This window comes from Vigna unguiculata, chromosome 9 (assembly GCF_004118075.2).
Source record: "Vigna unguiculata cultivar IT97K-499-35 chromosome 9, ASM411807v1, whole genome shotgun sequence".
NCBI lineage: Eukaryota > Viridiplantae > Streptophyta > Magnoliopsida > Fabales > Fabaceae > Vigna > Vigna unguiculata.
Genome location: NC_040287.1, coordinates 4,526,524 through 4,554,165, shown reverse-complemented (window position 1 = coordinate 4,554,165; position 27,642 = coordinate 4,526,524). Strand labels below are relative to the sequence as shown.

The window sequence follows — 27,642 nt, the reverse complement described above, 5'->3', positions numbered from 1 at the left end:
TTTTAATAATAGTGATAAAAATTAATCTTTGTTATGAGAAAAAAAATAGATAAACATAACGTGTCTATTCACTAATTTAAAATGATATCCATTTAACATTAACCGTCCCTGTAATCTTTGTACATTAGAATTTATTAAAAAAATGCAATGTTACCAAAAGAATAAAGGTTTTAAAAAGTAAAAACTAAAGATAATTTAACACCCACACTTTTTTGTAAGAAAAATAAAATAAAATTCTGCGATACTTATATTGTAAATGGTAGTACACAAGAACAAATTCAAATAAATATTCCCATAATTTTTTTATTATATTATTTTAAGGGGCAACAAATAAACATTTTTCTTATTTCATGATAGTTTTTATCTATTTCTTTCAGAAGATTTATGTTAATATGTTACAGTAATTTTAAAATACAATCTAAGTGTAAACGGAGGACAAACCATTTTCTTTTTTTTATTTTTTATAATCACATATAACAAAAATAAATGAAGTTTTGTAATTTCGAACTTTAATTAATACAGGGAAGAAAATTAATTAACTGATGAGGACAAAAAAAACAACTTTTTTGTCCAAGAATGGTTCCTTCGTCTCACAACCCGCCCTTACTTTGGCGCGTGCTATGGACAAAATTTTTTGAAAATTTTTAGAGGACCCTACCCTACCCCACAAGGGTCCATTCCCACTTTTTGCTTCATTTCTATACTCTCGTTTATTGGTTCCAGCTCCTGTGTCCCTCTCACACTCACTGCACCTTTGCTTTTTGGCTACCCTCTACCCACTTCCTCTTTTTTTTCCTCACCCTCTTCTTCAATCTCAACTCCTATGTTACTCTATCTTCATCTTCTAACCCACCTTCGCTTTTAGATCTCTACATTTTTAGGTACCTCGTGAAGGAACCGCTTTAATCACGCACATTCTGCGCACTCTTCACGTTATGTTTCTTTTCTTTACTCGCTCGCACTTAGATCCAAGCCATAGCTCTTGGCGTTTAGTTCCGAACGCTGCGTTTGATACTTTAGCTCTTTAACTTGTTCCTCACTTGCTATTTTTGTTTTTCTGTTCGTTCAGTTTCTGGAATCTTCGCGGTCCAATGGAGGTGTCGTCGGAGCCGTCTGGCGAAGATGTGGCGCCGGAAAAGCCTCTGAGTTCTCCGAAGAAGAACGTTCCTGAAGCTTCCAGGAGAGCTGCGAAAACTGCCGCAGACCCTGGCGGTCCGGCGAAAAGGAAAGTTGAACCGCGAACTGGTTCGAGTGCCGGTGCCGGCACGGTTGCGGCGAGGAGATCGGGTTCAGTCGGTGGTTCCGCGAGTTCGGTTTCCGCGCCGAGACGGAACAGTACTGGAGGATTGTCTCAGAAGTCGTCGATCTCTGTTGCAGGGAGGAAAGCCGGTGCTGAGTCTGTTGGTGGCGGTAAGAGCAGCGTTTCGTCGGCGAGTGAACCTATCCGAAAGTCTCTGCCGGAGCTCCGGCGTAATTCTGTAACTTCTTCACGTTCGGCGAATCCGGTTGCGGCCTCGCCGGTTGGCTCGGCTTCTAGGACTTCTGGTGCGAGTAAGGCGGAGGTTGCGAGGAAGCCGGTGAGTAAGCTGGCATTGTCGGCTTCGGGTTCGGCTTCGTCTGTTTCGAGAAGGATAAGTTCTTCTTCGGTGGATAGCACTGCCAGCAGTGGAGGTTCTGCTCGAAGGACGGTTTCCAGGGTTTCTTCGCCGACGGTTTCCAGCGGGTTGAAGGCGGGCTCTCTGTCCACATCGCAGGATAGAGCTTCTGCACTTTCTGGAAGGAGAAAGGGAGGCACTCCTGATAGCCGGGATTCGCGGTTTATTGCGCTCCCGCATGTTGAGATTAAGGCCAATGATGACTTGGTAAGTCTTGAGATTATTGCAGCATTTTAAGTTTACTGTTAAGGATCTCATTGGTGAGTTGCTGTTGGCTGTCATGTGGATATGGAATTATTGGGGAAGGAATCGGAAGAAGGAATAATGTCTGCATAGGTGTGAACAGTGGAAATGAAATAATTGCTGGAAAAGAAGGAATTATGAATACCAGTTGAATGATTTTTTGGACGAGTAGGGGACGTTGCTGTTAATATATTAGCTAGCACAATCATTCTTTTTGAAATTTATTGATCCATTTGTCTACGTTTCATTCACTTTTTAGTAACTGTTACTAGTTGGTGTTTGGTGGGCGCAGTTGCGGGTATCGCTTGTTTGTCTGAAGTTAAAACTTCTTCTATGTTATATTGAGCAACTACGATTGAATTTTCAGACCATTCATTATCTAATTCTAATTTCTAACCCATCTCGATCTCGATATTTTATCAGAGACTGGATCTAAGGGGACACAGAGTTCGCAGTCTCACTGCCAGTGGATTAAACTTATCCTCAAACTTAGAGGTAAATGTATCTTCTGTTTATCTAACTATGTATCTTAAGATAACATGTTCAATGTTGTTTTATTACAATGTTTAAAACAATTTATGCTAGGGAACTGCCAAATTTTATTTACGTCCCATATAGCAAATGAGCATCCTAATATGAATATATTTATGTCGACATGCTCTCTTTTAGTTGCTTTAGTTATTTTTCGTCGTTTTCCTTTGTCTTTGTATTCTTGGAATGCAAATCACTCTGCAGTCTGCATTGAAAAACACAGTAAGTGCAAATTATTCACTGGCATGAAAAAGTAGATTTGAGGAATGTACACCGCTTTTTTGGTGCCCAGGAAAGTACACCGCTTTTTTGGTGCCCCATTATGTATTAACTATTAAGCGTAAGCACCTCAATGACATGGCTAATTTAAAAATTATAGGGATTTGCTCTTTGGTATATGTATACATCTAATGTTGTGTCTCCAAGGGTCATATACCACGTGAAATGAACTGTAAGTTACACAACAAATGATCTGAAATAGTGATTTAGGTTTGTATTTCCTTGTATATTAGCTTACCATATGATACCAAGCCTTAGAGAAAAACACATTGATAGTCTTGGATTTTTGGACTTAGGTTCTAAATCAATTCACAACCAAATTGTAAGGTGACAATGTCCAAACCTTACAAGCATTGTTTAGGTCTTATATTTAGTCAATGTGGGATCCTAACCTCTTAATATTTGATGTCTCATTCCTTGGTTGCCCTACACTATGATGCTTGACTTAGTCATTTTGGTCAGCTCCTTTATTGGTAGTCCTTTTTGAGACATTGTGCCCTGGTGGTGACCACATATGAGTTGGCTTGCCAACAATCCACTCATGTCTAGGGCTACGGGTCTGGAGTTTGTCATTGCAAGCGGTCCAACAATAGATTTAGGATAAATTTCGATATCTTTTAGAAGATTCGACTAAGAATCTAAGTCAACTTTATGAAATTGGCCTATAAAATGAGGATTCCCCAAGCCTTGCTAGCATTACTTATGTCACATCTTTAGTTAATATGAGATCTCAACTCAACCTACTAAAAGTGTAGTGAAAATAGAGTATTGCAAAAGGAAAAGCAAACATCTTGGTTTGCATGTGCCCTCCTTTCTAGGGATTTTTCTTCTCATGGGCCCATCTCCAAGCTCTTTTATTATCTCAGTTTCAGAAATTGACGAAAATACAAACTAAATGGACTTCCTTAAGCATGTATGTTCACTGTTTTTAAGGACTTATTCGCAGTGTATTGCAAGTCCTCTAGGATACAATAGTAACTTTTTGAAATTTCCGAGGAATTCAGAACTAGTAAGAAACTATTAAAGAGTAATAACTAGGATATAAGAGAAGACAAGAAAATATGGGAATGAAAGAAAAAATGTGTACTTTTGGAGGAGAGGGAGCAATCTATTTAGAGGGAGGTAGATGGGTTTAGAAACCCATGACTCGCAACACAAAATTTGCGAAAGAAACCAATAGATGTAGAACGATCCACTACTTGCCCAGGATATATTGCAAAGTTCGATTGAAGCCACATGAATTGTTGCAGAGCAAATTGTGGTAATAAAGTCAATGACCATTAACTATTGAGCATAACACAAACGGAATAAAGTCATGGGGTCTAGGGAGCCAAAAGCATATCCCCTTTCTTTTGTAATATCTTGGAGCTGTTATAATCAAATAGCTTGGAGATGGCCCTCATGAGAAGAAAAATCCTTAGAAAGGAGGGTACATGCGGATTAGGAAGTTTGGTTTAGCTTTTGCAATACTTTGTTTTCACTACAATCCCCCACATATTGCAAATGGTAAGAGACATGAAGAAGGAGAAAAGAAAATTGTAGGTCTCATTCAAGATGTAATGCATCAAAGCTGGTATAACAAACTATATGAGCTGGTCCTAGATTGAGAAACTTAACACATTGTGTAGTTGGTATAACAAGTTATATGAACGAAAAACACATAGTGTGTGTTAGTGGTTTATCAATCACAATACACCACGTGTCTAATATTCATGAGTTCTGTAGTGATCTTACCAAGATCTCATGGAAGTGACCCCACGCACTCGACACTCATATAGGTGATTTGATCAAGTGTATGCTACAAATCATACACCACCCTTAAGGAATATAAAAATCATTAAAAACTTTGTTGGATTAAAATTCTTACATCACATAGAATTTTGATTAAAAGTTTAACTTCTCAAAAATGTAGTATCTAGCACTTTTAGTGCTAGCAAAACTAAGAAATTAAGAAGTGCTAGCAAAACTAAGAAGTGACTTGTTTTTACCCATATGAACATTATTCATGGGATATCCAATCACAAAGGTTGGGTTACCATTACTTGGTTGTTTGCAAGTGCCTTGAGTCTCATTCTCTTTGATGTTTGTAAAATGCTTTGTGTCAATACTTTGTTATTGCTAATCAGCATCAGCAACAGTATTTGAATCAAAGATGAGTTCAACACTCTGACTTGTTAAGTGAGAGATGTCTTTGCATCATAGTCAATTGCTTGTATTTTACTCGTAGTACTTATTAACTCATTATAACTACCATTTATGCTCTTTTTACTTCAAGATTGATGGTGATTATGTGAATAAAATTGTGTTGTTTTATCATGAATTTCTGTAATGTTTTGTTTCAAGTGTTTATGTGTAGCATAAATTATTTAGTTGTATTATAATATCTAAATAACAGACATTCTTCCTCCTGCTATAGTGTTTTCAGAGCAACTGTTATGCACCACTATTTAAGGTTGATAACTTTATTCTGTGGTTATATTGGCTTAGGCATACCACTTCTCCAAATGTTTGCCCTCCTTGAAATACTAGGAGGACTGAGTTGATGTTGGTTTAGCTTCAACTATTCCTGTCTATGGCTTTAGGTTTTGTTCTGCAACTATTCCATAGTGTAAATGTGAGTGTATAACTCCTTTGTGTTTGTGTTGGAGATCTCACTTTACAAGTTGATTTTGTAGGGTCAAATTAAATTTAAAGTCCATTTCTTCACATCGTATTAGAGTCATGTTAGAATTTATCCTAGCGAAGTTGGTTGTTTGTTGGGTCTATGATTTCACCCACCATTGGCCGCTACTTATCACCCATAAATATTTAGTCCGATTCTCGAGATGTACATGTTTGGTCATGATGCGGTGTGCTGGAGTTTCCGCATTGACTACAATCCGAATTACAGTATATAAGTGGGTGCAAACCTTATTTTACAAGACGATTTGTATGGTTGAGTTAAGCTTAAAGTTCACTTCACATTATAAAATAAAACTCCTGCCATTACTATAGTACAGGTGCTATGTGTTGTCTGTAACGAACTTGGTTAGTCAGTTATAGTGGTTAGTTTGAGATAATTAATGGTTAGTCTGTTGCAACTGATTCCTTATGAGTCTCTGTGGTATATCTGGCTGTGTAAATAGACATTATACATTTTCTCTATAACAGTAAAGGAGAGTGTTTCAAGTTGTATTTTTTTGTATCTTGGTTTCTTTCTGTTTTGAGGATTTCATAATTAATATCTTTTAACTTATGATTCTTGTTGGCAGTTTGTTTATCTCCGAGACAATCTCTTGTCTACACTGGAAGGAGTAGAAATATTGACTAGAGTGAAGGTTTTATATAATGATAATTTTCATTCAGGATTATATGTCTGAATAATATCATAAATGATTTCTATAGACTGATTGAAGGAAACTATTTACTTTATCAGGTTCTTGATTTGAGTTTTAATGATTTTAAGGGGCCTGGATTTGAGCCTCTTGAGAATTGCAGAGTACTGCAGGTATGTTGCCTTCAGTTGAATTTTGTTTTTTAATGCGTGGATGATATTGTCTCATGACCGATATAGGACAGTTAAAAGATGTTAATACTTCTTTAATAACAGTAATTTAAAATCTTTAATTTATATGCAGCAACTCTATCTTGCTGGAAATCAAATTACATCATTGGCAAGTCTCCCTCAACTTCCTAATTTGGAGGCAAGTTAAAATCCCTTCTATATTCTGAATTTTAATTCAGATATTCAACTTCAGTGTCCATCAAAAACTTTTTGGTATCTTCCGTGTTTCATTTTTTGCAGTTCCTTTCAGTAGCTCAGAATAAGTTGAAGTCTCTTACTATGGCTAGCCAACCTCGACTGCAGGTTGTTCAACTTTATGAAGTGTTGGATATATGTATTCTGTGTATTTTCGTGTATGCATGTGTATAACTCAACTGTTTATGAACAAAATAATTTGGTGCAGGTCTTAGCTGCCAGCAAAAACAAAATTTCTACTCTTAAGGGTTTCCCGTATTTACCTGTTCTTGAGGTTAGTAGAAAACTTTTTTTTATTTGGTCTAACCACTTAAGTGAGAGATCTGACTCATACCACTTTTATTTTAGTTGACTTTGTATGGGACATAGTTCATCATGGGAGTTTGTGAGATGTCTAGTTATCTCTTCAAGGCATATATTATTTCTTTAGTGATTTTAGGACTCATCATTTTAATTTTATGGTTTGTGTTTTGGTGAATCGCTATGTACCAAGGAAGTTGTATGGTTTGTCATGTGAATGTAGGGGTCACAAAGTAGGTTGAGCTTGATGGATCAGCCTACCGACTTGTCATAATTAAGGCGGGCTGGGTCAGATTTTTAAACCCACCAGCCCAAAGTAACTCAGCCAAGTCCGCTAACCCATCGGGTCATAAGCGGGCGGGGCAGGCCAACCCTCCAGCCTGCCCTCCACAACAAAACACGCACACATAACACCCAACCGAACCTGTGACCACACAGAAAAAACAAGCACGAGAGGGAGGGTTTGTCAGCCACACCACAACAAGCACCAACGAGCGGAGCCGCAAATACTACCCATCACCCCATTTTCTCAGCTTGGGGCTGTGGAAGCACTAAGTGAAGCTTTGGGAAATGTGAAGAGGGATGGTGTTCTGAATGGAGCTGAAAATTGGTCATCATGGTTGCTTGATTGTGTGGGAGGTGAAGCCAATGTGAAGGCGGTTGGAGTTGCAGGGTCACGTGACTTTGGCTGGGGAGGACCATCGAAGTTGAGACCTTTGCTTCTCTCTGCTAAAGGACTTCAATCTTGAGTCCCTCCTTTGTGGCTTTTGAAGAATAAAAACACTGGGCCACAATAAAACTGCACTGCACACAAATCAGTGCCAAAAGAATTTGCACACAAAAAAAACACGGCCAAAGGAAACTGGGCCAGCCCATTTCATCATAAAAACATGTAGAAAAAAAAAACGAAAAACTGGTGGGCCAGCTTGCCAGTCTGCCCACAGGATGTGTTACACTTTTCAACCTGACCTGTTTTGTCACCCCTATGTGAATATGATGTGTGGTTAAGTTCTATGTGCATCATTTTGAGAGATTATGTCTTGGGCTTAGGTTGTGAGGAATTTCATCATTGATTCCCTTTCTCTAGGAACCTAGTTATAGGAGGAGTTCCACATTGAGTTACTTTATGTGGTACTTAAACATGGAGGCTCTCCTACCTAACGGACTAGTCTTTTGCATTGGATTCTCCTCTTGTGCTTTAGTACTAATAATTGGTGCTTTAGTTGAGAGTTGAGCTACAGAGAGTTCTACCTAATAGGCTCAATTAAGATGTAAGCCTAATACTGATAGTTGTTGAGTGAAGACATTGAAAGGAAAATGGGCTGCCATCAGTTCTCCTATATATAATGTACTAGTATTTTAGGTTGGGCTCTTCTCTTGTTCTTGAGTTCTACCAATTGTATTATTTCTTTTTTAGAATTGGTTATGGAAAAGCTACTTATAGGTTGGATTAAGATACGAACCGAATATTTACAGATGAGTGAAACTGTCTCAGAGAAAAGGGTTACCATCATGTTAGTGTTGATAGAATGAAGGCACCATGGACATTGGGTTGTGAATCTAATTGTGATACAGTGTTATATTTACATGTGTGGCTGCATACATAAACATAGACTGGTTGATGTTACTCTCAGTCATCTTTTCTGTACTGTAGCATTTGCGAGTAGAGGAGAATCCTATACTTAAGATGCTTCATTTGGAAGCAGCCTCAATATTGCTAGTTGGACCTACATTGAAAAAGTACAACGACAGAGGTATGCATAGTGAAGTTATTCTTATTCTTAGCCTTTGGTATCTTTTTTTTTTTTGGTTGTATTCATAGACAAATAATTCGTACTATAGGTTGAGGAGTACGTGCCATATATGTTTTCTTCAAGTGATTTCTACTGGAATCATTGAACTCTTCATATCATGTATTAAGATAATTTATTTATTGAATATGAAAAGTTTTGCAGATCTCTCTCGTGAGGAAGTGGCTCTAGCAAAGCGTTATCCTGCACATACAGCTTTATGCATTAGGGATGGTTGGGATTTCAGTCGCCCTGATCAAGCTGCAGACTCAACTTTCCGCTTTTTAGTTGAGAAATGGAAAGACCATATTCCTCCTGGTTTTCTCCTCAAAGAAGCCTCCATAGACAAACCTGTGGAAGAAGATATGTGTCGTTGTCACTTCACCATTATTCCCGATGGTGCAGCTAGTACAGGCCCCCCATTAGATTTAAAATATCAATGGTTTTGTGGTGATTTATCGCTTGCAAATTTTGTCCCTATTCCAGATGCTACCAGTGAGGTAAAGAGTTGATTACATCATTATCACTGCTTCACACTACTGTTTATCTGTATATTTGTTTATTTTATTTGTGCTCATTACATTTGTATGATTTTTAGGTTTACTGGCCGAAGCATGACGACATTGGAAAAGTTCTGAAGGTGGAATGCACACTCACTCTAGAAGAAATGACATATCCTCCTATATTTGCCATCTCACCTCGTATTTCGCGAGGTAGGCCTGTGTTGTATGGTTTTTATTGTATAATTTAGATGAACAGCTAAATTTCTAGATCCTAAGCCTGTATGAATAAAGTGAATCATGTATTTTATTAGCATAATGCTGTGGAAGTATGTGTGATGTTTACTGTAAATGTATTTTTGGATTCCTTTTTTGTTTGTCTTTTTGATGTTGCTGTTTGCTTTTATTTTTGTCTGAAACTAAAACATGCATATTCTATTTATGTTATTGTGTGTACACATTTTCGAAATAAGCTTTCAAGCAGTTGCATTCTTAAAATTTTCTTTTTGGAGGTAAAACCAACATGCCCTTGAATGATCATCAGTGAAGGTTATGAACCATTGTGTTCCAGAAATATGGTTAATCCTTCACAGCCCCAAATATCATTGTGAATAGTGAGGTCCAGATTATTTGTATGGTTCGATTGGGATAAATATAGTGAGTTTGTTTAGCCAAAATACAGGTTTCTCAGTGAAAAGAATTGATGGCTTTATTCTTAATACAAATATACAGATTTTGTATATTTGTATTAAGAAAGTTATGTAATAAGGTTTGATACCATGTAAGAAAGAAATAACCAGAGAGAGAAAAGATGGAAAGCTGTATTGTATATCTTGTAAAAGAGTGTTACATTAGCAAAGAGAAAGTGTAAATATATAGGAAAAGAAGAGTAACCGATAAAACAGAATCAGTTACTCTTGCGATGTATTATCATGTACATGTCTGAATCACCTCAACCAATTTTCTGTCTTCTTTTCCACAGTTGTTGTTAAACTAAGATATTGTTTACAATTATTTCATATCTTATCCTTTCTTGTGTCTACTACACATTCATTTTATCACTCATTTTTGGTACTACTACCTATTATCATAGAGTATAATCAGACATAAACCAAACGTGCCTATGAGTTTGGTAGGGATTTTGTGATCGCATGAATTGTGATACTTCTCCATTGTATCCCTCATGCTTGTATTATATGTGTGACACTCTTGTCAATTTCCCTATTATTAAATGTGGATAAAATGTTAGCTGTTTAATTTTTTATGCTGTACTCTTGCAATATTAAATGTTCATTGAGATATTGTTGGCTGACCTGTCTCTTACTGGCCAAAGAACAAGCAGCTGTTTGACTTTAGGGTTGGGTTCCATGTCAATGTTATGAGTTCCTTAATATGTTCATTCTTCATTCATTTTGAATAATTTTACACTTCTACTTTCTCCAGGAAATGGAATTCCAAAGGTTGTAGATCTTGAAGTACATGGGGAACTGGTTGAAGGAAGTATCATCAGGGGTTGTGCTAAGGTTGCTTGGTGTGGTGGAACTCCAGGAAAAGGTGTTGCTAGGTAGGATGGCATTTCTTGTATTTGTACAGGTGTCTGTTTGTGTCATGTCATAGCATAACACTACCTAGATTTTTATTTTTTTTTAAATGGCGTGACTCAGGTATCCCTTTATTGTGTTTTTGTTTTTTGCTCTAGTTGGTTACGGAGAAAGTGGAATAGCAGTCCTGTGGTCATTGTTGGGGCAGAAGATGAAGAGTATAAGTTAACCATTGATGATGTTGATTCAAGTTTAGTTTTCATGTACACACCTGTAACAGAAGAAGGTGCGAAGGGAGAACCTCAATACAAATATACAGATTTTGTAAAAGCTGGTGAGTATTTTAAGTTTTTTTTCATTTTTATGTAAACATGCTTTATAGCTATTTCCAAAATACTAATTCATCAACAGGTTTAATTCTTCTTTGAATTTATGGTTGATGATAATTATGATTTCCTATTGTTAGTGAGTAATTTGACTTCAAGTTTGCTATTGCTGTGCTCGATTATTTCCTTGATTTGTTTGGTTATTGTTACATTGGCTTCAGTTAGTATATTTTGTAAGATATTCTCACATGAGATTGCTGATTTGTGGATTGGAGTATATAGCCTGTAAAATTTGGGTATTTTGTACAGAACTCCTTTAACTAGTTCATTAATTATTGTTCTGAGCACTCCTTTTATGTGCTGCATTGTGAAATCTTGTAAATTTCTATTTGAACAAGGATAGGCATATATTTAATAGATTAAAAGAACATCATGAAAGAGGTGACTGAATTTGAAGATTGATTTGTCAACACAAGGTTAATACTATTAAAGAAATGATATTGTGGGAAGTATAGAGTTTGGAACTATTCACCAGTATTCTTGGACCACTCAATTCTCATGCTACCAGTTGTCAAAACATCGAGTATACTTGCCAACCTACATGATTCTACAAGTATGGGAGACCCAAGTGAGTGAATGTGCAAGGCAGTGAATGGAGAAGTCACTGATCATTTTGGGATCACGATTTTGCTTGTGAAATTGATGGATCGTGCATTGCATTGATCCTGAAAGTCTTTGTGCAAGCTTGGGCTTTTTTAACCAATTTAATTACCCAAATCATGTAGTTGGATTTCAGGTCAGGTTTATAATGATTCAATTCCAAAAACTTAAAAAAGCTAACCTTTTTCCCCTAGGCTTCCCAATTGCAAATCAAAATCAAACAACAACCTGCGTGACTCTGCTTTGGTCAACTCCGTTTAATGAAAATTGGTTTTAAGTTGAAATCTGTCAGTTTTGAGTTATATTATGACTTCTGAACTTAGTTGCGTTACATATTGGATCTTATAATTTAAGATTTGTGATGACTTATTTTTCTTGTCTATATATTTTTTTGATTTATGGCCATGTATAAGTATAGTTCTTTTTGTATATGCATAACTCTTAGTTGTCAAGTTATGATCCTTGAGTTATGGTCTTTTTATTTTCCTACCAACCCTCTTAGGATCCTCTAGTTTTATACATAGCATGCTACTGTCTAATTGTTCTCTGATCATAGTCTTATCACATGGCAGCTCCTCCTTCTGTCAGTAATGTGAAAATAGTTGGAGATGCTGTTGAGGGAAGTACCATCAAAGGAGTCGGAGATTACTTTGGTGGAAGGGAGGGCCCGAGCAAGTTTGAATGGTTGCGGGAGAGCATGGATTCTGGGTCAGTATTCTTTTCATTGCCCTTCCCCTAAGGGCATGAAAGTATCAAGTTGAAACATTAATTCTCTTATCCTAAACTTTTTATGTGTTTTTTCTAATTAGAAAGTGTACTGTTGTATTTATTACAATGCTTTGAGGGTGCTTCCTGCTTTTTATTTTGTTTTCTTTACTCCCTTATTGCACTTTACTGAGTTGTTTTCTCTTGTTACAATGTGGAAAATCTGTGCAGAGGCTTGTTGTTGGTGTCAGCAGGCACATCTGAGTATACCTTGACCAAAGAGGATGTTGGTTGTTGTGTGGCGTTTGTGTACATACCCATTAATTTTGAGGGTTAGTATCCATACATGATGAATATATCTTTTCCAAATACTGTAGATGTGTTTTTGTAATATATTCATTGATATATCTTTCAGGTCAGGAAGGAAAATCTATGTCTGTAATGTCTCCTGTTGTGAAACAAGGTACCTGGATGACTATTAGCAATGTCTCCTGTATTTTGGTTGTTTTCTCTGTGCTATTGCGTGATATTTTACTAGTAGTTGATGCTGTTTTGTTGTATACTGGCAGGTGATATTTTTTTATTATTGTAATAACTGAATGGTATTGATTTCTTTGTCATGTACCAGTTTCTCATTATTATTGGTATAAAGCCATTCCTAGACCTCCATATAACAACCTAGACTTTTAGAATAATTGAGCTTTGACATTGTATGAAAGCCTCTCTGTTCAGTAGTAGTCAGGAGGTTGGTCTTTGTTGGCTCAATCTTAAATATCAATACTCTCAAGATTAGAGGAAAATGATTTCTCTGATTCACTTTGATTACATACATATAAGATATATACATACTTTGTCAGATAATTTAGGAAACAGGCACAAAATATTCTAGGAAACAAATCCCCAAGATTGCAGAATTGATACAAAATTAAAACCAATAGGAATAAAATCTTAATCTTCCTAAAGTATCTCGAGAAATACAAGGTGCAAAGAGCCTCTGGATTGTCAACATATCAAGCACAAACAACTCTCACATGAGGTGGTGCATTGGATATATAAAACCATCCTAGGTGACACTCATTCTGACCTTCCACCTAATAATTTTAAGCCATTGGGAGAGGTAATTGATACACATCTTAATTATCGTGTGATTGTTGTCTTATAATGCTACTTTTATGTTGTGATTAATTGATACTCATCTTAATCATCTTGCTTTGACTTCAGCATATTGATATGCTTAATCCTTCTATTTTAAGGGATTTGTTAATATTTTTCTTTTCTTAGTACACTTCGAGCTTTATATTGAACCCTGAGTTTCATATCTCTATGAATACATTCCGTGTGCGTCCTAGGAAAGAAGGTTTCCACCTTTCCTATAATGTGATACAACTGTATTCATTCTTCTAAGAATCTAAATGTATTTTCTGGATACTCTGTTGCTTATGTGTTAGTTCTTTTCCTTTCTTTTGATAATACAATTAGATGTTTTATGGTGATGATTTTAAAAAATTCTTAAGCTACTGGTTTATACCTACAGTTTGAATGAATATGATGCACTGTTTCATTTTCAGCACCTCCAAAGGTAACAAATCTCAAAATAATTGGTGAACTACGAGAGAATAGCAAGGTCACTGCAACTGGTATTGTAACTGGAGGAACTGAAGGATCTAGCAGAGTTCAGTGGTATAAAACACATTCGTCAACTTTGGATGAAAACAGTCTTGAAGCATTAAGTACTTCTAAAATTGCCAAAGTAGGTTTGTGTTTTGTTCTCTTTTTTTGGAGATGGAATCCTATAGTTACACAATGATTTTTTAAGTACAGTGCACTATTCCCCCCTATAAATCTAGTTTCAATTTTTTGTGGGTTTTGTGCTACTTAGGCATTCCGCATACCTCTTGGAGCTGTGGGCTATTACATTGTGGCAAAATTTATTCCCATGACTCCTGATGGTGATTCTGGAGAACCAGTGTTTGTAATATCTGATAAAGCAGTGGAGAGTAGGTGTACTTTTTCCTTCTCAATCCCATTTGTTCTTGATCTCACAGTAATATAAACAGATCTCTGATAACAGGAAAATAAATCCAATAAAATCTCTATAAGCTGAATATCCAATAGTCTTAACAACTTAATGCATTTCTTACAGCTCTTCCCCCAAGCTTGAATTTCTTATCTATCATTGGGGATTACAACGAAGATGGAATTTTGACAGCTTCATATGGATATGTTGGAGGTCATGAAGGAAAGAGTATTTACAGTTGGTATATTCATGAGGTATATCTACATTAATGTTCCACAGTATTTATCTAACTTATTTAATTTATGCTATGGGATTCTACTTCTTACCTTAGCAACACTGTAAAACCGTCTGTAGTACTTTACAAAATATGTGCCAAAACTCGAACAGTAATTGCCTAGTGACTGTCCTGGATTTGATTTTTGACTAAATACTATTAAACTTAACATTGTAGTTCTTTCTACTTTACCAGCCCAACATTTTTGCTATGTTTACTAGAATGTTTGACTTTTCAGGGTTTACTTTTTCTGAGTTAATTTTTACTGATGCTTATTAGTAATCTTTTCCTGCATTTATTTGAGTTAGCAATAATATATTTTGAACTCCTATAAGAAAAATAAATAATGTCATCTTAAAATGATAGAAAATTATAATATTTTATACATTGAATGAAAAAGTAAGTATGGGTTTAGTTTAAAAGGGTGAATTTCAGAGGAACTAAAGCATTAAACTTAACTAAAGTGGTTTACAGTAGTTGAAGTGATGAAAAAATCCGAGTATTTATTCTCAGCTGATTTATGTATATGTATAAAAGCGTAAGTACAAGTACGTCTCAAAGAGAGCTTAAGTTCCCCAACCTAGAGCTAGGTACTCCCAAAAAACAACTTAATTCAAGCTGTACACACTATAGTACTTAACAGTAAATGAATGTGATTGATTGTATAGAATTATAGATATGCTGTCAACAGTGTCATGAGGTTATTAAAATGTCTTATAGTGGTTAATTTTGCTTCAAGTGTTTGATAATGTCACTGAGTTATTGATCACCAACATGGTTAACTACCTTTTCAAATATAATTAATTTTGACTTGAAAGTATTTAAGAATAAATGAACATGATTTGATACAATTATTGATTTGTAGTTACGAATGTGATGAGGTTAATGAAATGTTTAGTGGTGGTTAACTTTTGCCTTAATAGTGTCATGAGGTTATTTAAATGATGAATAATAGTTAATTGTGGCTTAGAAGTGGTTAATACATTCACATTGTTAGTTGAGGCAATCATATTCCTTTATTCTTAACTGCTGTATTAAGTTAATCATGCATATGGGTTGACATTCAACAATCCCTTTTTGGTTGACTGAAAGCTCCTTAATATGCTGTCTGGGTAAGCTGTATGTCTCATGTTTTATTTGTTTTCATTCTAGATTTTTGGTGCATTTAGTGGATGAGAATAAAATGGATTGACTATTGAAAAATTTATTCTAAGGGGTCAAAAAATAGATGCAGATTTGACTTACTGAAATAAATATAAAAAAAAAATATTCCTTTTAGTCACAAAATGTCCTTTAGATAGAAAATTTTTGTTCTAAATGTCTCTGGAATGTGCAGGTTGAAGGTGATTCAGGTTCTCGGATACCAGGGATTTCGGGACTGCAGTACCGCATCACCAAAGAAGCCATTGGAAAATTCATCTCATTCCAGTGTACTCCAGTACGGGATGATGGCGTTGTTGGTGACACAAGAATTTGCATGGGCCAGGAGCGCATTCGCCCTGGTAACATTAATTGGATTAAGCACGAAAATATGAATATGAATTTGGGCTATTTTTTGAAGTAATATACAAAGAAATTGGCATTAACAACATTTGTGCTAAAGATTTCTAATATCAAGCACTGAAAGATTAGGGAACTGGGATTATGTCTAACTTGGGCAATGCTTCTAATAATTATTCTAGTATGTAGTGTAAATATATTTTTCTTGACTTATTAGTCACACTGTTTTCTCCCCAAACATATAATTCTAAATTATCATCTGTGTTAGAATAAATAGTGTTAAAGATCATTCATTGAACTGTGTGTTGGACCTAGTATCTAGGAGCATGCTTTAGATCTAGTTCCTAGGAGCATCTTCTAGAGTTCTCTTTTTTCCACTCATCCATTGTATCTAATGTACTATAAATATGGAAACCTAAAAGGAGAGAATACACACTCTCACATTCACTCTAAAATCTTCTTCACTTTAATCTCAAGTATCTGAAAATTGTAAAAAAGAATGAGATATTTTCATCTTTTCAATCTCACTAAGTTACCTCATGCGCTGTATGATTGATAATATTAATAGATAAAATTTGCTTCACTTTTTTGGTCACATTATTTATTGATGCCTTATGCTTTGTTAAGGTCGTTCAATATGTGTTCCACTTTGCATCTGTTACGATTATTGTAGAGATAAATGTGGTCTTCCATATTTTAGGTTTCTCTTGTAGGTTTAGTTTGGTTCCTCCACTTTTGTATTTCCCTTTCTTTTTTATTTAGAATATCACCAATGCTGCATATGATTGATACAGGTTATCCTAGTTAAGATGATAACCTGTATAGTGATGCAATAACGTTGGTATCTTGATTTAGAAAAAAGGTCATTCAATTTGCTTTATATTTTGTTCTAATATAATTTTGGTTTTTCTTGGTGATCAGGAAGCCCAAGATTGCTTTCTTTACACATAATTGGAAATGCTGTTGAAGGAACAATTCTAAGAATTGAAAAAAAGTATTGGGGTGGTGAAGAGGGAGATTCAGTTTGCCGCTGGCTTAGGGTACTTGTAACTTCAACTTTCTGTTGTGAAAGTCTTTGATATGAATTTAAGTTTTAATTATGTTTAAGTCTTATGTCTTACTCTGAAAATTTTGAACTAGTAAGGTATTGTTGTACAATTATTAGTAATAACAATAGTGGACTTGCATTTAGGTTTCTAATTAAACTTTAAATTGCTGGTGATTTTCTAACTTCCCTTGCTCTTTAGATATTAAGTCTTTTTCACTTCGCATTATAATGCCCCTATCCTACTTGGTTAAGAGTTTACATTTTTGTTGAGTTCTACCATATGTTTGTACTTCTTTTTATCAGAAGAAAAAGAAAAAAATGACTTTGGTTGAACTGATGCGTTTTAATTACCATTCAAGATAGATTGGACCTAACTTAACCCTGCATGTTTACTTGAGGGGGACAACTATTTAACTAGTGTCTAAAAAGTTAGCATAAACAGAATGGTTGGTTCAATGAACCTCACTGGTTTATGTTTCACACACACTACCTTCTCAGCATCTGTTGTTACAATCATTCTTGTTGAGTTTGCTGACCTTCCCTAGTTTTGATCTTCAACACTTTAGCATATAGCATATCAGTCTCTCATTCAAGACATCCCTTTGGTGTATTTAATGATTCTTTCTAGTGTTGCCCATCTCTTGTCTCCTTTTCTGTGCTATTTGTTGAATTTGTTTGTTTACAAGCATATGTTGTTGTTTGAATCTGAAGGGTTAGTTTGGTGTTGGTATGCTAGAGATTCTTTCTTATGTTGTGTGCAACATGATAGAATTAAACATTTGCACATCTACTCTAATAATGTTAGCAGCACTCTCTTGCTGCTGTAGCCACAGAACATGTCACTTGTCAGGTCTCCATTCAGACTGAAGGGTAAGTTTTTGTAGCCTTCCAAAGCCTCAATTCCTCTTTGAAGTGGACACACCACTCCCTATTTTTACATCATGGCTGAGCATATGGGTTTTTCCTTGGGTCTCAATGATCTCCGTACTGTGCTAGGTTTGTATAGATTTGATGGCTGTATATTGTGGCTTGACTTTTTCTAAGGCATCTTTTGTTCAACTTGGGTCATGGCATATTTTGGGGCTTTAACAACTTAACCTCAGTCATAACATCTTCAGTTGGGTCTTAGCTAGGACATCTCTCAAATAGCATATGGCATGACATCTTTTGACAAGCTCAACCATGTCATCTTTTGCTAGCCTTGGTCAAGACATCTTTATCATTGGCTAAGATCTTGACCAAGGGAGCCTTAGCTTAACATTGGCTAGAGCATCTTTGGCTCAACCTTGTCTTGATATGTTCAATTTTGTCTTGTGCAAGACATCTTGGCCTCGGTTTAGACACGTTTAGCACAACCTAAGTCAACACATGTGTTTTAATTTTTAGGTAGGCCCTAACCTCTTGACCCTATTAGCCATTTATATACATGTCAGCCATTTTCCCTGACGCACGTGGACTTGGGACAAATGGCTTAGGGCTGGCCCATTTGACAACTTTAATAAAATGTTTCTAGTTCCAAATTCTAGAAACTGCCTTAACATATTATGATCTGAACTTGTTAGAGGGGTTGCAGTAAACATATCTAAACTTCAGTAAATTAATAAATCAGAGCCAGAAAAAAAATGTCCTTATAGTTGCCATAAACAGTGGATTCCTCCGTTCGATGTTTTATTGTGGTTACCATGTTGATGCTACTGTTTATAATTGGTCAGTTAAATATTTGGGTGATCAACTAACTATTTTGTGGCTTTATGTAGACCACTCCTGATGGCACAAAAAAAGAAATTGCGGGTGCCACTGATGCATCATATATGCCCTCAATCGATGACATTGGCTCCTTTATTTCTGTTTCATGCGAGCCTGTTCGAAGTGATTGGGCTCGTGGACCTATGGTTCTGTCTGAACAAATTGGGCCTATAATACCTGGTATTAGTTATTTCTTATTTTATTATTGTGCTTTTTAAGCTTTATATTGTTCATGAAGACATGCAGATTTTTCTCAGGTTCAGACAATTTTAATGATACAACTATTTTTACATTACAAATTTAGGTCCCCCAACTTGTCACACCCTGGAATTTGTTGGATCAATGATAGAAGGGCAGCACTTAAGCTTTAATGCTGTGTATACTGGAGGGTCAGGCTTCTATTATTTATTGCTTAGACTTCACAAGTCTCTATTCTTATAGTACTTTTTATTTTATCCATCTGGTTACTATCCCTGTCTTAGAATTTTGTTGCTTGCTTTTCAGGGAGCAAGGAGATTGTACCCATGAGTGGTTTAGGGTAAAAGACAATGGTGTTCGAGAGAGAATAAGTAGCAAAGGTAACTTTTATATTGTTGTTTTATCATCTAAGGGTTATTTATTTGTGATGGAAACGTAAATGCTTAATATTTACTATTAGCAGACTTTTTGGATTTGACTCTTGAGGATGTTGGTGCGTGCATTGAAATAATCTATACTCCTGTGCGCAAAGATGGAATCAAAGGCAACCCAAAGCACATTGTGTCTGATCTGATTTCTCCTGGTAAGATTGTTTTACTCGTGAAATGGACATGTTATGATTATAGTGGTACCTCCTTTGTCAACATTAAATAACATAGCCTAGTTTTTGTAGGCGGATGTTAGATACCAGTTTTATCAGGGACCTTTAATTAAATGTTCACCTGCTTTATGTAGTTATGCATTAATTAATTTTGTAAATAGTTCCAAATTTAATTTTATAGAAATTTTCTTGAAGTTGACCATTTATCAATTATATTAATAATTTATGAATATGTTATGCTTTGTTTGTTGTTGATTATCTGGGCCCTCAATTGGCCGTTTGATTGATAGTTTTTGCTGGCAAAAACTACCTTAGACAATGTAACTATTGTTCTTTATGTTGGTAATGATCTCTAGGAAACATGAGGTTTTTGAGTGTTATTGTACTCCTGGAGTATAATATCATTAATATTGGGTTTATTGCATTTGTAGTACTAAACATACTAATTAGCAACTTCAGAACAATACAAAAGAACATATAATGTGGAAATAGTGAAAACTAGGTATAGGCTTAATTCTCGAATCCATGACTTAGAGGCTACTATGTATAAATGGATGTAAACCTCACTTTACAAGCCGGTTTTATGAAGTTAACTTTAAAGTTCAATTCTTAATAAACTTATGATTTTTCTCGTTTCTTTGTCTATCAACAGTTTCTTTGAGGTATAATTTTATTTTTTAAATTCTACGATGTTATTGCAAAGTAGTTATATGCATCCCTGATGTAATTTCTTTGTGGACTCCTGTGAACAGCGGATCCTAAGGGAATAGAACTCTTAATTCCTGAATGTTGTGAAGACAGAGAGCTTATGCCACTGAGAAAATATTTTGGTGGACATGAGGGGATTGGAAAGTATACTTGGTATTGTACAAAGCGTAAACTTGAAGGATCTGAACTGCTAGATATAACTAATGCCTCTGATGTTGTGATATCTGGGACAGAGCTGTAAGTACTGACATGTTCATGCTTTTTATAGGAATAAAAACTGTAACCAAGGTTGAGGGTTTTTACCCTTATTTTTCTTGACATGGCAGAATGTATAAACCGCTACTTAAAGATGTTGCATCTTACTTGGCTTTGTATTGGGTGCCTACTCGAGCAGATGGAAAATGTGGGGAGCCATTGGTTGCAATTAGCAGTGCCCCAGTTTCCCCCGGTATCTCTATGATTCTTTCTGGAAGTTCATTGCACTATCTGTTGATAGCTTTTCATCACATGGTTTAAATAGTATTGTGCTGTGGTGGTTGTGCCCGCTGTATTTTGTGTGCATTTGTGCATGTGATAAGCTTTATTATGTTTTAGATTTTCATTTGTTCTAGCATTTTTGGACTAACTGACATAAAATGTGATATTTAGTATATTTTATTGCCTCACTCCTTTAGTAATTTGCAGCTCCTCCAGTAGTTTCTAATGTACACGTGAAAGAGTTGTCAACGGGAATTTATTCCGGAGAAGGTGAATATTTTGGTGGACATGAAGGAGAAAGTCTCTTTAGCTGGTATAGAGAAAATAACGAGGGAACCATTGAACTAGTTAATGGAGCAAATTCTAAAAGCTATGAAGTTACTGATTCAGATTACAGTTTTCGGTTGTTGTTTGGGTAATTATTCTATATTATCTCTTAGCCTTTAATGTATGACAATGAAAATAGTGTATTGTATGACATGCTAAACATTTTAGCTTATCTAAACTTGAACTTGAAAGTGTGAAAGGAATGATCTTTTCTTCTTTTATGTCCATGTTGCTTTTTATCAGTATAAATTATTAGATGATCGACTTCTTGGTGCTATCCAAGCTGTTGAATTTGTGGTTGAGAAAGGATGGCATAGTCTATGAATTGAAAAGTGATTCTATGTTGGTGGTGCAAGCTCTCTCCAATCATTACATTGTGAGGAATATGAGATTTCATATATCTCGTATATGTAGAGAGGGAAACCATTGTGCCAACATACTTTCTTCTTTTGGAGTTAGATATAGATGTACTATGTGGTGGGATCTTGTTCTAGATTTTATTAAGTTTGATTTCTATAAGAATAGATGGAATTTACGTGGTTATAGGTTTGTTTCTTGAGTGGGTTTTGGTATAGTCCCCCCATTTTCTTTTGTATTTTTGTTATCTTTTATGATATTTGAGCACCTCGTAAATGATTGATATATCTTGGAGTGTCAATCTAGATGGGTTGCTTGTTATATAGTGATGTTTTTGCATACCATTGCTTTTTAATGAAAGCAAGTTTTGAAATTCCCTAATTTGCTGTTTATTTTAACTAGGCTTAATAGTCTTAACTGTTGGTGGGCTGGGATTGTGCCGGTATTACTATGGTGGTGCTTGACCTAATAATTAGTTTAAAGATGATGAATAGATTGTATTGTATCACTTCATTTTATGTCATACCAATGAAATATCTTATATTTGAGATAATCCTTTCTTTTTTTCCTCCCTGTCCAAACCCTTTAATTACAACCTTTATATCATGTTGATATTAACATTTTCATCCTTTTTTTCCCAGATATACACCAATTCGTTCAGATTCGGTTGTGGGAGAGCTTGTTTTATCTGCTCCGACTAATATTGTGTTCCCAGGTAACCATTTCCCATGTTTAAGCAAGCCTTGCTTTTCTGCATTGCATTTACTTTTAAATATAAAGCATTTTTTCTTTCTAGATTTTGAAGTTCTTGGAAAATAAGTATGGTTCTTGCATTGTTCTGTAGAACTTCCATGTGTCGAGATGCTTGCTCTGACTGGAAAGGCAGTTGAAGGTGATGTTCTTACAGCTGTTGAAGTGATTCCAAATAGTGAGACACAGCGACATGTTTGGAGCAAGTACAAGAAAGATATAAGATATCAATGGTATGGTGATATAGTTTACACTGCTACGTGGGGATGGCAAAAATACCCGTGCCCGCGGATATCCGCGGATAAAATCCGCGATGGATAGTTACTACCCGCGGGTAATAAATACCTGCGGGTAGCGGGTAGCGGGTATTTTAATACCCGCTTATAAACGGGTCGGGTACGGGTATCATACTATCCGTACCCGCGGGTACCCGTTACCCGCAAAAAAAGTAAAATTAAAATTTAATTTATATTTTATTAAGTTAAATTTAATTAAAATTAGAAGTAACAATATATTTTATTATGTCAAATTTAATTATAATTATAATTTAATTTAATTTATATTTTATATTTATAATTTGATACTAAAAAATTTATAAAATACATATTTTTTTAAATATTTGTGGGTATCGGGTATCCACGGATACCCGCGGGTTTTAAAAATATCCGCGGGTATTTTTTAAACAGATACCCGGCGGGTAAACGGGCGGGTAACGGGCGGATTTTTTTTTAGCGGGTCGGGTACGGGTATCATACTATCCGTGCCCGACCCGACCCGTTGCCATCCTAGGCTACACCAAAGATAGTAGGTTGAATTAAAGTACTTCTAAAAGAATAAACAGCAAATTAATATTATGGCTCATTAATTATGAAATTCTGTACCATAACCAAATGAACTATAATTTTTTCCTTTAAAATGATCGAAAAAAAACATTTGCATTAGCTATCATGCAATAAGCAACTTTAATTACTAATAACTAGTTTAAAAGCATTGACAAATAAGTAGGTAAAAGAAGCTATCACTAACCACAGTAATGTCTTTTCATTTTTTGATTAGTAACCCACTTAGAAAATAATAGTTTTTAGTACAAAGTTATACAGATTAAGCAAATATTTTACTTGCGGATATTATTAGAGTCTGAGTTATATGTATTTATGTAAATTAGGGGAACCATCATTTTTTACAATTATCGTTCTTGACAGGCAGCCTGGCCTATTTCCTCCCCTACTATTGACCTTGTCGGTAGAGTCTGTTGCATGATCCCTTGTCATGGTCAATTCTCCCAAACACTTGAGCTTTTTTTTGGGTGATGGCATGTATGTCTAACAAAGTAACAATTATTGCGGTAGTTCTTTTTATTATCAGGAGAATGGTGGTTGCTAACTCAACAATTCTTTTAGTAAAGGCTGATTACATGTATCACTTAATCACATTAACATAATTTCAGGTTTTGTTCGTCTGAAGTTGGAGACAGTCTTTCGTATGATCCATTACCAAATCAGAATTCTTGTTCCTATAAGGTGCGGCTAGAGGATATTGGTCATCATTTAAAATGTGAGTGTATCGTAACTGATGTGTTTGGAAGGTCTGGTGAGGCAGTATGCATTGAGACAACACCTGTGTTGCCAGGTAATTGCTTTCATTGATAGTGGCTGTGTTGGTGCTTTAAGCTTCTTATTTCCACATACATTTCCCGCAAAGATATTGTCTATGAAATATTTATGGCCATTCATGTTATTCACATCAAAGAACTGTTTCTCTTTCTCATGGAAATACACAATGGCTTTGCAAATGAAAATTTGAAATTTGACTACCTGATGCCCAACCATGTGATTCTTCATCCTATCATTTCCTACTAAAATACTTGTAACTTGCAACGAACTAAAGAGTGCAGTGTTTTTAAACATTTATTGTCATTTTTTTTCTAACTGAGTTGCCCTTGATCTTTTTGTCATGCATTCTCCTTTTGTTAAAGTATTTTGTTTGAATTCTTAGGAATTCCTAGAATACACAAGCTGGAGATTGAGGGAAGGGGATTTCATACCAATCTCTATGCTGTTCATGGCATTTATAGTGGTGGAAAGGAAGGCAAAAGTAGGGTTCAGTGGCTTAGATCTATGGTTGGAAGTCCTGACCTGATCTCCATACCAGGTATGCTAAATCCTTTGAGTTACTTATATTGATACATTTCCAGTTAAAGATATTGAGAAGTATATAATTTAATTTCAATACATCCAATATAGGGACCATATCGTTTATTTTGACATTTTACTACGTCTTATATTGAAGATCTTACATTGACTAATGAAATCATAATATAAATAGAATACAAACCCCATTTTATAAGTTGATTTTATTAAATTAAGTAAGACATAAACTTATTTACTGACATGGTATCAAGGTCATTAGAAAAAAACTTGTCCTAGCAATATTTGTTGAAACTATTGTCCTCTTCGTTACATGTCTTGTATTTCATATATTACTTGTTATGTATCTTCATTAACCCTGTTATTTTTTCTTTCGACTGATTAAACTACAGGCGAAACTGGCAGAATGTATGAAGCGAATGTTGATGACGTTGGTTATAGGCTAGTGGCGATCTATACTCCTGTAAGAGAGGATGGAGTAGAGGGGCAATCAATTTCTGTATCCACAGAGCCAATAGCTGTTGGTAAGATGAAATTCTTTGTCTAATTAACTAGTGGAAACACACTTGACTATGTGTATGTGTGTTCACTTTTATGGTAATAAAAAAATAAAAATTAGTTTTTCTAATTATTATTAAAATAAAAAATGTTATTACATTTTAAAAAAATTGAATAATTATTATAAAGAAAGTTGTACAATTTAAAGGGTAAAATAATTTATATTAGAAAGGACAAAATCGACAATGAAATGTGTACACAAAACAATTATTGAGCAGTTATAAAAAGCAATCTCTTTATTAATAGGTATTAGTGAAAACACTTGCTCGCATATGTGTTCAAGTCTTGTTATGATTACAAAATGTAATAAAATTATAATTATAAAAGTAAATATAAATAATTATTAGAATAAAAATTAATTTTTATTATTTTATTGGTATTTTTTATTGTAAATAATTACTTTAGTTTTAAAAATTTATTAAGTTGAAAAAAATGGTTGAATTTTAAGAACGGATAAAATTGGTAAGATAATTACTTTAATCTAAAAAAAAAGCTTTTCTTCTCTATATAATGGGTGCCACAGCAGTGGATATGCCGGAATACCTTCTCTTCTCTATATTTGGTTTTACTTCTTTGGTTTTATGATATATAGATAGTTTGGAACTGTTCAGTTAACCATTTTTTTACTATTTTCTAGACAGAACATAACATTGTATGATCTTTAATTCAATGCAGAGCCCGATGTTCTTAAAGAAGTGAAGAACAACCTTGAACTTGGATCAGTGAAGTTTGAGGTGGGATATTTATTGTCTTTACCATGTTGAAATGTATTGTTGATTGGGAAACGCATGTAACGCGCTATACACCCTCACTAATAAGCCTTGCTAAAGTAATCCATTTTGTCCTAATACCTGAAATGTTAAGATATATTTTTGAATAGATGATTGCTGTGTCTTCACTTCGGAGTCTTCCTGTACCTCATTGATTCATTCTTTTTGAGTTTTGTTCTAAATTTTATAGCTTTGATCTAAATTTTGGTCTTTTTAAGTTTTGTTTTACCTTAATTTTGAGATGTTTAACCTTTAGTTTTAACCCTTCATAAACTCATTTATGACTTCTTTGACAGGTATTATGCGACAAAGACCAAACCTCAAAAAAGGTAATCTATAGTCATCTGATATTTTTATGAATTCGTTTTATTAATGGTGGAAAAGCCCAAAAGGGAGTGGTGCCAATTGTCATAATTTTTCTTTCAGATTTCATCAGTGGGCACATACGAGAGACGTATCCTTGAAATTAACAGGAAAAGGGTAAAGGTGGTAAAGCCTGCCACGAAGACTTCTTTTCCAACTACAGAACTTCGTGGTAGTTATGCCCCTCCATTTCATGTAAGTTTGGTGACTTGGAAACTTATTTTCCGTGATTCATTAATTTTAAATTCAGCTCATCATATTCTTGATTTTCTTGTATTGATCTTTAAATGAATGTATCAGGTGGAGCTTTTCAGGAATGATCAACACCGTCTTAAGGTTGTAGTGGACAGTGAGAATGAAGCAGACTTGATGGTGCACTCCCGACACATTCGGGATGTTATTGTTCTTGTGATTCGAGGACTTGCTCAGCGATTCAATAGTACTTCCCTCAATTCTCTTCTCAAGATAGACACATAAATTCGCTTACATTGTACAGTCATATTTGTTCCGGAAATTACGCTGTTGAGGGCAGTTTTCTCACATTTTGTTTGTCCTGGGTGCTGCAATTGTTGTTATATTAATAGAGCAGTTTTTAATGTCGTAATCATTGTTGGCCATTGATTCCAAGATCTGTGCGAATGGCTCACGGCATACTCATTTAAAGATTTTTCGTTTTTAATTTTTTTTTTGCATTTTAGATTAGGGATGATAATGAAAGGATAGTGCGTGTGCGTGGGTAGTGGTTTGGCTTTTTGCTTCCTGTACCCCATCATTACTTGCTAAATGCACTCACACTAACAGTGAAATACTCATTTATTGTACATCACAATCATTGCTTCCACCGTTGTCATGTTGCAAAGAAAGAAAAAAGGGAGAACTTTGTAAAGAAATGAGAGAATGAGCGAAAAAAAAGCTAATTTCGAAAACCTCTTTAGAATGCATTTGATGTTTTGAAAAGTTTGTTCCGAAATTTATTTCATGCATTCCGCCGATATTATATTAAAAAATTTGAAAAATTTATTAAAAATTTCGAACAAAAAATTTATAAGTGACGTTTTCAGATGATAAAATGAAAAAGAAAAAGTCCTATGGTTTTCGTATATATCCTTTAAAAAATGTTTTACATATTTGGTAGTTTCTTGCTTTTCATTATTTTTTTCTTTTTGGATTGTATAATTTGAAAGTAATCTTATTCTTAAAAACATTATCGCACCTTTTTACATGTGTTATTTATGGTCATATGTAAATTAAATGAAATGAATAACTATTTTGTGTTAGTATTTATTTCGTATGTATTTAAATATATATATATATATATATATTATGTCTCTAAGGTAATGATGAACACAATAAACCAACATTATATGCACATAAATGGAGTTTCGCCAAAAAGAACGAAGTTCAAGAGTGACAATCTTCTAGTATTTTAAAAAAACGTTTATCATTTTACAAAATTTGAAAAATAAACTATTACAAAGCTTATTATAGTATATTAATGAGTAATGATGATGAAAATGTCCTTATAATACTTT

At 34.9% G+C, this 27,642-nt stretch overlaps 1 protein-coding gene across 2 annotated transcripts; it reads left to right on the top strand.

Annotated features, from left to right (window-relative positions):
- Positions 1 to 711: 711 nt before the first annotated feature.
- On the top strand, positions 712 to 26,939 carry LOC114163068 (187-kDa microtubule-associated protein AIR9). Of its 2 annotated transcripts, none has more exons than XM_028047131.1 (37): positions 712 to 881; positions 1,070 to 1,862; positions 2,322 to 2,393; positions 5,960 to 6,025; positions 6,124 to 6,195; positions 6,326 to 6,391; positions 6,493 to 6,555; positions 6,656 to 6,721; positions 8,402 to 8,501; positions 8,703 to 9,037; positions 9,136 to 9,250; positions 10,481 to 10,601; positions 10,737 to 10,912; positions 12,137 to 12,272; positions 12,501 to 12,601; positions 12,685 to 12,732; positions 13,838 to 14,019; positions 14,149 to 14,266; positions 14,413 to 14,540; positions 15,897 to 16,062; positions 16,982 to 17,100; positions 18,866 to 19,034; positions 19,159 to 19,243; positions 19,359 to 19,432; positions 19,516 to 19,635; positions 20,406 to 20,598; positions 20,688 to 20,809; positions 21,046 to 21,253; positions 22,164 to 22,237; positions 22,367 to 22,505; positions 23,720 to 23,901; positions 24,268 to 24,423; positions 24,812 to 24,943; positions 25,653 to 25,711; positions 26,044 to 26,076; positions 26,174 to 26,305; positions 26,411 to 26,939. In XM_028047131.1, the coding sequence occupies exons 2-37, from the start codon at positions 1,092 to 1,094 to the stop codon at positions 26,585 to 26,587; spliced, it is 5,076 nt and encodes a 1,691-aa protein (XP_027902932.1). In that variant the 5' UTR covers positions 712 to 881; positions 1,070 to 1,091; the 3' UTR covers positions 26,588 to 26,939. The 2 variants fall into 2 exon arrangements, with proteins under 2 accessions (XP_027902932.1, XP_027902930.1); XM_028047129.1 differs by having other exon boundaries at positions 731 to 932.
- The last annotated feature ends 703 nt before the right edge of the window (positions 26,940 to 27,642 follow it).

Excerpts from the sequence above, each read along its gene's own strand:
- LOC114163068 (XM_028047131.1), top strand. The coding sequence starts at position 1,092 with ATGGAGGTGTCGTCGGAGCCGTCTGGCGAAGATGTGGCGCCGGAAAAG. Across the intron at positions 14,267-14,412 it reads ATCTGATAAAGCAGTGGAGA|CTCTTCCCCCAAGCTTGAAT; the intron begins GTAGGTGTACTT and ends CATTTCTTACAG. Across the intron at positions 20,810-21,045 it reads CAGTGCCCCAGTTTCCCCCG|CTCCTCCAGTAGTTTCTAAT; the intron begins GTATCTCTATGA and ends AGTAATTTGCAG.